The 10,646-nt window shown below is 38.1% G+C and overlaps 1 protein-coding gene across 1 annotated transcript; it reads right to left on the minus strand.

Moving 5' to 3' along the window:
* Positions 1-1,053: 1,053 nt before the first annotated feature.
* On the minus strand, positions 1,054-6,173 carry IFNG (interferon gamma). Its single transcript, XM_043965074.1, has 4 exons — positions 6,060-6,173; positions 4,471-4,539; positions 4,059-4,241; positions 1,054-1,185 (listed from the first exon to the last, which is right to left on the minus strand). The coding sequence occupies exons 1-4, from the start codon at positions 6,171-6,173 to the stop codon at positions 1,054-1,056; spliced, it is 498 nt and encodes a 165-aa protein (XP_043821009.1).
* Between the last annotated feature and the right edge of the window lie 4,473 nt (positions 6,174-10,646).

A 10,646-nucleotide genomic window follows, 5' to 3' on the forward strand; every position in this document is an offset into this window, starting at 1 on the left:
TTTAGTGAGGCAATTGGAGTTAAGTGACTTGCCCAGGGTCACACAGCTAGTAAGTGTTAAGTGTCTGAGGCTGGATTTGAACTCGGGTACTCCTGACTCCAGGGCCGGTGCTCTATCCACTGCACCACCTAGCTGCCCCAAAGGGGTTTCTTAAGGAGAAAAAAAAAATGAAAGGGGGCAGTGCCCTAGATTCCTTTGCTCACCAAAGGTGCTTAATGTTAGATGTGGGGCTCAGCTTTCCTTACTGTAAGGAAGGTGTAAGTGTAAGGAGGGTGAGGTTTTATTAGCCCCATTTGACAGATAAGTAAACTAAGACTCAAAAAGGATAATTTCCCATAAACACACAACTAATAAGTCAAGACTTGACCTCAAATTCCACAATTTTAAGCCCATTCTCCCTTTTACCATTACATATCACCATTGAAAACAGACAATGAAAGGATGAGACAGAAAAAATACTTGCAAAAATCATATTTTTATTTAACCATATTGTCTATTGATCATATAAACCAATGAGTTAATTCCCATCTGGGTGTACTTCCCATTTTAAATAGTATTCCATTGCTGTAGTTAGTACATTCAACTTGGGTAACACATTTTTGAAAGGGTAACACATTCAAGTATTATGTGACACAGAAATCAAATGGGGGAAACTATTGACTCAGAATGCAGACTTAAGACTGAAGAGTCTCTTCATTTGTAGAACTTCACAAGTAAAACAAATATATCTTAGTCTTCCCTGCTGAGTGGACAATGGTATCTATCAGAAAGTAGTGAAATTCTGCAATCCATATAAGAAAAGCCCATTTATGGGAAGTGGCAGGGGGTATTTTGTCACAGTTTGACACAGAATGAGTGGGTCATAAAAACCATAAATAAAAATTGAATATATATATATATAAACATATAGTAATAGATATTTGTTCTTAATTACATAATAATTGACATCATAAATAGTTGGTCAGTGTATGCAAAATATATATTTTATATAAATAATCTAAATTATTAAATAGCAATAAATAGCAAAGAACTTGAAAATTTCAGGTGGAATGACTACTGTTTAAGTTCTCCTTGGTTTCTGTTCTGTCTTCTTTTTCTCCTTCTTACATGATTTTTGGCTGAGAGGTCATTCATGAAACGGGGTAGTTCAAATATAGCTTTCCTTTGGACTTTGAGGTCATTCACCTGTTGCAAAGAAAAAAAATCAATGTTAATTTCTGCTGTCTGGGTCCTCAGGATTTCATATATGTAGAGTTCACTAGGAAATTCTCCAGCTAAAAGAGACAAGGGTAAAACTCATCCCTTTGATGAAGAAAAGTACACAGTTCTCCTTAGATAATTCTTGTTTTGTTGGATTTTGTTGGTTTCGTAAGCTGCCAAAAGAAAATAGATTAAGTCCCTAGTAAGGTAGTGATAGGTTATGACCACATATATGTGTATGTATGTATATATGCACACACATATATGTGTATTTATACATACATATGTGTGTGTGCTGCTATAGAATTCTTTTTTTTTTATAGTGAGGCAATTGGGGTTAAGTGACTTGCCCAGGGTCACACAGCTAGTAAGTGTTAAGTGTCTGAGGCCAGATTTGAACTCAGGTACTCCTGACTCCAGGGCTGGTGCTCTATCCACTGTGCCACCTAGCCGCCCCTGCTATAGAATTCTTAAAGAAATGAAGTAGGAGAGAAGAGTAGACTGAGTTGAGAGACTCTAGGTTCAAACCCAGGCTCCACCACTAAACAGCTCTAGAAATTTCAAAAAAGTATTCTATTTCTCCAGGCCTCAGTTTCCTTATCTATAAAGTGGGGGGAAGGGGAGTTTCACTCAATTGTTTTTTTACACCTACTTAGTGAACCAGTTCAGTATCATTAACATAACCTCCATGGAATGGAACAATAGCAGCTTTTTTAAAATGTAAAATTATGAATGACAGGTCTCAATATTGGTTTCCTCCCAGAGGCAAACTGCTGTTTGCATATCTCCATACTATCCATAGGGGGCAGCCTATTTAACCAAAAAAAGGGAATATTCAACTTTTTTCTTTATTCTGCTTCTAAATTCCCTTGAATCTCTTCTTCCAAGGCTGTTCACCATACCCTCCATGCTACCAAACTTGCTTCTCTGTTGTCATTATATCATGTTACTAAAATCTGCAATAGATCATCAGATTTCCAAAGGACCCTTGAGGTCTAGCCTAAGCACATCTATTTACAGAGAATCAAACTGAGTCCCAGAGATAGGAAATAACTTGGCCAAAGTCAACCAGCTAGTAAGTGGTAGAACCAGGACCCAAATACAAGACTCTCAACTACTAATCCAGGGTTCTCTCGATTATATATATATATATATATATATATATATATACACACACATACATATATACATATATATACTAATATATATATATAAGTATATGTGTATATATATATATACACACATACATATACTAATATATATATATATATATATATATATTAGTGAGGCAATTGGGGTTAAGTGACTTGCCCAGGGTCATGCAGCTAGTAAGAGTTAAGTGTCTGAGGCCGGATTTGAACTCAGGTACCCCTGACTCCAGGGCCAGTGCTCTATCCACTGCGCCACCTAGCTGCCCCCTTTCTCGATTATATTAAAGCAATTAGTGGGTTGTTGTAACTCACTAATTGCAGAACATACTACAAGACTATGGCTGGTGATGTCTAAAGAGAAGTTTTAGTCACTCAAGCCTACCACTGTTAGAGGGGTTCCCTTGGGTTCCCAGTATAGCTAGAAGGAGAGGCCCCACATTTCTCCAGACCCACCACTACCTTAATGAGGCTCCAATCACAACAGGGAAGAAATTATATTTTTGGCAGAATGTTCAAAGTAATATATTTCACTGTTCTGGGGGCAAAAGTAAGAAAGAAGGGTATTAGGTGAAAGTTACAGGAAGGTAGATTTGGATTCAACAAAAGGAAGAACTTCTAACAATTGGAGCTGTCTAAAAATGGAATGAACTCCTCACAAAGGAGGAAGTTCATACTATAACCTCCCTGACCCAAAACTAATGACAATGCTAGGGAGCTGATTCATACTTGCCACAACTGTTCTTTCATATTATGTAAATTGTTTCCTCTTTTACAATAAATAAACGGATAGATATATAAGTAAACCCATAAATAAATAAATGGATGGATGGATGGATAGATAGATAGATAGATAGATGATGGATGGATGGATGGATGGATGGATGGATGGATGGATGGATGGATGGATGGATGGATGGATGGATGAAATCTTGACTTTTGTTATATTGCACTACTCCAGTCCCCAGGAATGTTAATTTAAAGCCTAACCCTGGGCTTCTTTTTCTTTCCTATGCAGAATAGGAGAATCTTATAAAGCTAAATAAAACTGTTTCTTCTCAATGACCAATGTCTCATTAAGTCTTCCATTCTCCTTCTCACCTTCCCATTAGGAGGAAGCTGGACACAAGCTATTATTCACACTTTGAAGAGTGAATTCAACTCTATCTTGATCAAATTCTCCTGTGGTCATGGATACAGTGTTAACCATCCTGACCAGCATTTCTCTAGAAATATATTTATGTGCTTTTTCACACATCCTGCCCCAAACTTCATGAAGCATGGCCTCAATTTGAAGAGAAGAATTTTGGCCATAGCATCATTTATCTCACTGAGGTAACATACAGCCCACTTGTCCTGCACATTCATGCCACAAGATGATTTCTTTTTTTTTTTCTTTTGGTGGGGCAATGAGGGTTAAGTGACTTGCCCAGGCTCACACAGCTAGTAAGTGTCAAGTGTCTGAGGCTGGATTTGAACATTTGAACTCAGGCTCTCCTGACTCCAAGGCCAGTGCTTTATCCACTGAGCCACCTAGCTGCCCTGGCAAGATGATTTCTAAAACTGGGAGGCATGATCGTTCTTCTTGGATAATACTTGACAAAGTCAGTAAACTCTCAGGCCCCTGAGGTATGCTTTATCATTGAGTTGGTTTCCTTTCAAAACCAAATTCCATTTAGAAAACCAGCCATAGAATTTCACTATCCTTACCTGGGTATTGATGACCGCTGTAAAGTCATTCTCTTTGCTGGAATTGCTGTTGAATAATGTGTTGAGCATTGCGATTTTGATTTTCTGCAGGCTGCTTTGAATGCTGCTGTTGTTCTTGAAGGCTTCAAAGATTTTGAAATAAACCGTGACAATTTGACTCATTAGGATATTCTTGTCACTCTCCTGGGAGGGAGAAAGAATAATGGAGAATGTTAGAAATTTGTCCCTGGATGGGGGTGGGGAAGGTGTGGGCTATAGTTTTAGGACTGTGAACCACAGAGCACCTTGAACTTTGGATAGTTTTCCCTCCAAGGGAGTTGCCCTGTGAGTTCAAGTTGGGAGAGGTCGGGCAATAGAAAGTAAGACATTGTGACTGATGTGAGCATAGCCTACATAAGGAACAATAGCTCACCTCTTTCCAGCGGTCCATCATGTTTAAGAAAAGAGGCCCATCATCAGATACCTCAGATGTACTTTCATTCTGCAAAAAAAAAAAAAAGTAAGAGTGTCTTAATCAGATCATGAATTGCCCTGAAATATATAATACACATCCTACTAACCCATGAATTCTGATTATATTCACAAACTAGAATTATGTGAATTCTCAGGGATTTAAACTTTTCTGAGCCCATTTATTTCAAGAAAATAGTGTTTCTACCTTCATTAACTTCTATCAATCTGTCTCAATGAGGTATTCAAAAATAGGGGAATGAATGAGATAAAATACATGCCATTCATCTCACTTTCCTATTTTCTCTGCACCTCTTTTTGCCCTTCACTAATGAACTCTGCATGGATGATGATTGTAATTGACCAAAATAGAATCATTTGCCTTATTTTTTTTTTGCCTTTATTTTTAAAGTCATTTTTCACATCAAAAAACCCTTGCTAGATATAATTGTGTAAGACATCTCACTAGGAAACACTTCCCCTTTAGGCATAACACCCCAGACTTTTCTCTGACCTTGGCTAAATTCCTACTAAAAGCTATGACAGCCTGAGAAGAGAAAAAAGTGGGGGTATAAGGGAATATCCAAATGAAATTTGTACAGGACCAAAAGAAGTTTAAATCATTGTGTGTATGTTTTTAAAAGCTTCAACAAAGTCTTTAAAAATGATTCCCAAAAGTAAAATATTTCCAACACAAAATGACCAGTGGGTACAACGGACAAATCTTCTGATTTGGAGTCGGAAGACATGGGGTTCAAATTTTGGCCCTGTTGTTTACTATCTTAATCTACTACTATCCTGTGTGACCTTGGGAAAATTATCTCACCTTCCTAAGCCTCATTTTTCTCTTTGGTAAAATTATCAGATTGGACTAACTGACCTCTAAAGTCTCTTCTAGTTCTAAATCTAGGGTCCCATAATCATTCATCAATAAAAAAAAGAACATAAATCTGGCTTCATAACCACAAAAAAAAATTTCAGCAAATGACAGGTTAGGACTATCCCACTGCTAACACATGGTACGATTATTTTTAGGTATGGGGTATCTGTGAACCCCAGACTATCTTACTTTGTTTAATGACTATTTCCTCCATTACCAGAACTAGTTTCTTCTAATTTTGCCCTTTTTTCCTATCTTATTTTCCAGTTGTCCAATAAACCTGAAATCCATGGCAAGTGATTATTCCTTTCAATATGAACAGAACTAGGGTTCCATTTCCTGAAATATACACACACACATACTATCCAGTACTATTGATAATGCCCTTATCTTTCTTCATATTCATTGAGTGCCTATTTCTAAACATCTTAAGTCCATCCTAATTCCCTTATGAAGTCATTAGGACCACATAAAGTGGGGGCTTAGAGCCAGCTATTTCAGATGAAGTTGAGTATCCAGTTAATGACCATCAAATAAAAAGCTATAGATAATCATACCAACCCATCACAAACACTCAGAAAAGTAAGCTGTAAGCTATTTTCAAGAAGAAGAGAGGTAGTCAAGGACAGAGAGAGGTAGAAAAATATACCCCCTTAAAAGTTCATACTTACAAAGTATTCCCTAAGAATTCTTAGTTCTCCTGTTATAAAGCCTTGAGAAAGACAGCTGGCATAACCCAAAACGACACAAAGGCAGGATGCTAAGAAGTAGCTTGAATAATTCATTGTTTCAGCAAGAAGGTCACCAGGCTGGAAGAGTAGAAACCAAGTGTTTCCTTGTGTATAAGTTTATCAGGTCCAGGTCACTTAAGTGAATTAACTCTTCTTTCCTAATAGCAAACCTGTTGATGATCAGGAGACGAGTGTACTTTAGCTCCTTCAGCATCTCATATTTATACAGGGCTGTTGAATGTCATCATCACAACTTTTCACAAGTTTTAGCAAATGAGATGGTGTGAGATAGGCAGTGATGCTAGTTGGGGTTATTAATAGCTTTGGTGTTGTGGGATTTCAGTCTTGTCATTAGTTTCCTTTAACTAACCTGGGGTCTTTGGGCGATAGTGCTCATTGTCTCCACCAACTGTACCATTGTTGAGGGATCCCTAGAAATCACCTTTCCTTCACATTGGGCTCCAGACTGGAAATTTTCCTTATGCCAGCCCCCTGACTTTGCGTTAACCTTAACCAACTTAGGTTAAGAATATCTCTGCATTGGCAGCACAAACTGAAAATTTGCTTGTGGTTGGTAATAAGCAGAAAAGGAAATCCTGGTCTAACTTATGGGCAATCCAACCCTGACAAAGTGGAAGCACTTTTGACTTTTTCTTGCAAATGGCAAAAAAGGCAAGAAAGACTGTGGTTAAGGGGTCAGCATGAGGAGGAAGCCTTTAGAATTAGTTGAATAATAGAATATCCATCATTAGTTTCTAAACATTCTAACAGAGGTTCTTAAATTGGGGTCCATATACACAGGTTTCAAGGAGTTCATGAACTTGGATGGTGTAAAAAAAAAAAACAACCTGCATCTTTATTTTCACTAACCTCTAACTGAATAGGGATTCCTTCAATTATTAAAAAAAAATTCTGAGGAGTCCATATGCTTCACCAGGCTCTCTCTCTCTCTCGCTCTCTCTGTCTCTCTGTCTCTGTCTCTGTCTCTGTCTCTGTCTCTCTCTCTCTCTCTGTCTCTCTCTCTCTCTCTCTCTCTCTCTCTCTCTCTCTCTCTCTCTGATACATACATTATACACAGAGAGAAGCTCTAGAATATTTTTATTCACCAGAAAATACACATCTATTCCACCCTTAAACTTGGGGCAGGCAGGAAGGAAGAGATATTTATTCATTTATTTTTACAAATGCAAAAAGTAAAAATCTTTCATTTCTCCCATTATTCTATTCAAGTATCATGCTTTGGAAAACATTCCTTCTCTAAAGCTTTGCCTTAGATATATTACATATGCCATTCAAAAAATGTTTTTAAGATCCATTCATTTCATTGCCATGGGTAGTCCATCCACTGGAAGAGATCGTCAACCTTCTATACCTTCATTGGCAGTCTTCACTAATTACTGTGGCTAAAAAAAAAAGTCATCACATAGCGGCCAACCTTTCCATACTAAATCGAGTTGGTCCTTGGATGACAGACAAACAACCCTACTACCTGTCAGGTTGAAACTTTATCAGCTTGGTAGGGACAACAAAAGCCTGTGTTCTATTGGCATAAACTCCAAGAATCATGGCCATGTCCATCCCTGACACTGCACTGGGGTGAGACTTTTGTGCAGGTTACATTAGATAGGAATGCCTCAGTAGGGTAGCTATTTAAATAAGAAGACCCAATGGCTCAGATTCCTGGGAAATTTAAGTTTAACTTGAAGGAAAACAAGTTGTATACAAATGGAAATTTTATTTCTGTTTGAAAATTCCATTCAATTTAATAGAAATTATTTAAATACCTGGAAGGTATTAGGCAAGAGGTCACATGGCAATATGGATAGAGAGCTGGCATCAGTGTCAAGAGAACCTGAGTTCAAGTCCCTCTTCTGACACATACTAGCTATGTGACCCTGGGCAAGTCATTAGAAGTTTTAGAGTAAGCACTGATCTGAAGTAGTACAGGGAGTTCCCTATAACAATAAAATCATGAGTACTGTCAAAAAAAAAAGAATTATAGGCATTAGATAATAGAATCATCCACCTAGAGGTAGAAAGGAGCACAGATGTCAAATCTTTCATTTTACACTTGAAAAAAATGTGACCCAAAGAAATAAAATGATTTTTTCAAGGTTACAGCCAGGATATGAACTCTGGTCCTCTGACCCTATATGCAGCATTATTTCCATTCTTCCACATAAGGATACAAAATTAAATATGAAATAGGCCCTGACCTCAAGGAATTCATATTCTAATGTGGGAAAAAAGTATTCACAGATAAATCATTACAAAATATAGGCCAAGAAATTTTGGTCGAGTTAGTGGAGGCAATCGTAATAACTAAGGGTATCAGAGAAGGTCTTATGTAAGTGAAGGTGATTAGTTGGCTGGTTGTTGTCCTTGTTCTTGAAGAGGACCAAAATGACATCACTATGTTGGAGTCAAGTTATAGTGTGTCCAACTATGGCTGATCAGACCAATGGAAGGCTCTACCACAGGTTGGGAACAAATAGTCCATATGAACATTTGGGGAGGGATGTCTCTCAATTTGTGAATCTCGTGTGGTAATTGACTTATGTATTGAAGAGAGCTAGAGAATCCAAGGGGCAGAAGTTAAAAGTTAGAACATTTCAGGCATCAGGAACCACATGGACAAAGACAAGGAGGTAAGAGACAGAATATCTTATTCAGGGAACAGGCCAATTTTTAACCAAAAAGCATAATGCATGAGGGAAAGTAATGTAGACCCAGTCATCAAAGATAGGTTGGAACGATGGTATTTTTTAAATATTAAAATATATTTTGTCTTAAAAGCAATGGAGGGGGGCAGCTAGGTGGCGTAGTGGATAAAGCACTGGCCCTGGAGTCAGGAGGACCTGAGTTCAAATCTGGCCTCAGTCACTTAACACTTACTAGTTGTGTGACCCTGGGCAAGTCACTTAACCCCAATTGCCTCACTTAAAAAAAAAAAGCAATGGGGAGCCACTAAAGCTTCTTGAGAAGGGAAGTAGCATGGTCAGACTTCTCTTTTAGGAATAAAAGTCTTCTATTCCTAATAATATCTCATAGAAACAGCTGTATGGAGTATGCATAGGATAGCTCGGTGACATGGTGGATTGAGTGCCAGGCCTGGAGTGATGAAAAGTCAAGGTCCTGAGTTCAAATGTGGCCTCAGACATTTACTACCTTTGTGACCCCTAGCAAATCACTTAACCCTGTTTCCCTCAGTTTACTCATCTGTAAAATAAGCCAGAGAAAGAAATAACAAACAACTCTAGTACCTCTGCCCAGAAAACTCCAAATGGGGTCATGAAGAGTCAGACATGAATAAAAATGACACAACAGTGGAATGTGTATTCATTGAGAACAGGCTATGTGGAAATACAAAAATAGCCATGGGAGGGGCACCTAGGTAGCACAGTGGATAGAGCACCAGCTCTGGAGTCAGGAGGACCTGAGTTCAAATCTGGCCTCAGACACTTGACACTTGCTAGCTGTGTGACCCTAGGCAAGTCACTTAACCCCAATTGCCTCACCAAAAAAAAAAAAAAAGCCATGGGAGCTTTGATAAGCTGATATCTCTATATCTAGAGTTATATAGACTATACCTATATAGATTGATATGCCAGGTAAACATATAGCTGAGACAGAAACAGAGATAGAGACAGAGACAGAGAGAGATTTCAGTCTGGTCTTTAATACAGTGTCTTTGGGTGATGGTGCTCATTGTCTCTACTAATTGTACCATTCTTGAGAGATCCATAGAAACACTTACTTCACATTGGGCTCCATACTGGAAATTTTCCTTACACCACACCCGAACTTTGGTTCTGTAAAGGGTGACTCTTTATTGGTAGTGCAAACTGAGAATTTGTTTGTGGTTGGTAATAAAGCAGAAAATGTCTAATCTATCGGCAGTCCTACCTTGACAAAGTGGAAGCATATTTGACTTTTTCTTGCAAATGGCAAAAAAAGCCAAGAAAGACTCTGGTTAAGAGATCAGTATGAAAAGATACAGAAACAGACAGACAAAGAGAGACAGAGACAGAGAAAGGATATAGCCAATCAAAGTATCCCCATTTTGCATTTTCCAACTAGGAGAAACAGAGGCAGAAAGAGAGACAGAACAGAGAAATAGAAATATACATATGGATATTCATACATACACACACATATCTAAAACTTTAGTCTAAGGAATTCCTGTTGAAGAAACTCCCTCTAACAGTGCAGGCCAGTTACCACTCTACAAATGATCATTTTAGAGTTTTCTGGAGTGCAGAGGAGTTACCCAGGGTCTTGCCCAGAGTCATATAGCCAGGATATGTCATAATCAGGGCTTGAGCTTAGTTCCTGATTCCAAGGCCAGATGTCTGACCAAAAGCCATGCAGTCTCTACTAAAATCATAACAGAGACTTCTGTAACTAAAGGTATCTCTATAGATAGCTATAGATTTAGATATAAAGAGACTTTAGTTGATGAAATATTAAGGTCTTATGTGGAGGGGTCATGTTAAGTACTAGTAGTACAGGGATGAAATAAGCTGT

The sequence above is a fragment of the Dromiciops gliroides genome, chromosome 5 (assembly GCF_019393635.1).
Source record: "Dromiciops gliroides isolate mDroGli1 chromosome 5, mDroGli1.pri, whole genome shotgun sequence".
Classification (NCBI taxonomy): Eukaryota; Metazoa; Chordata; class Mammalia; order Microbiotheria; family Microbiotheriidae; genus Dromiciops; species Dromiciops gliroides.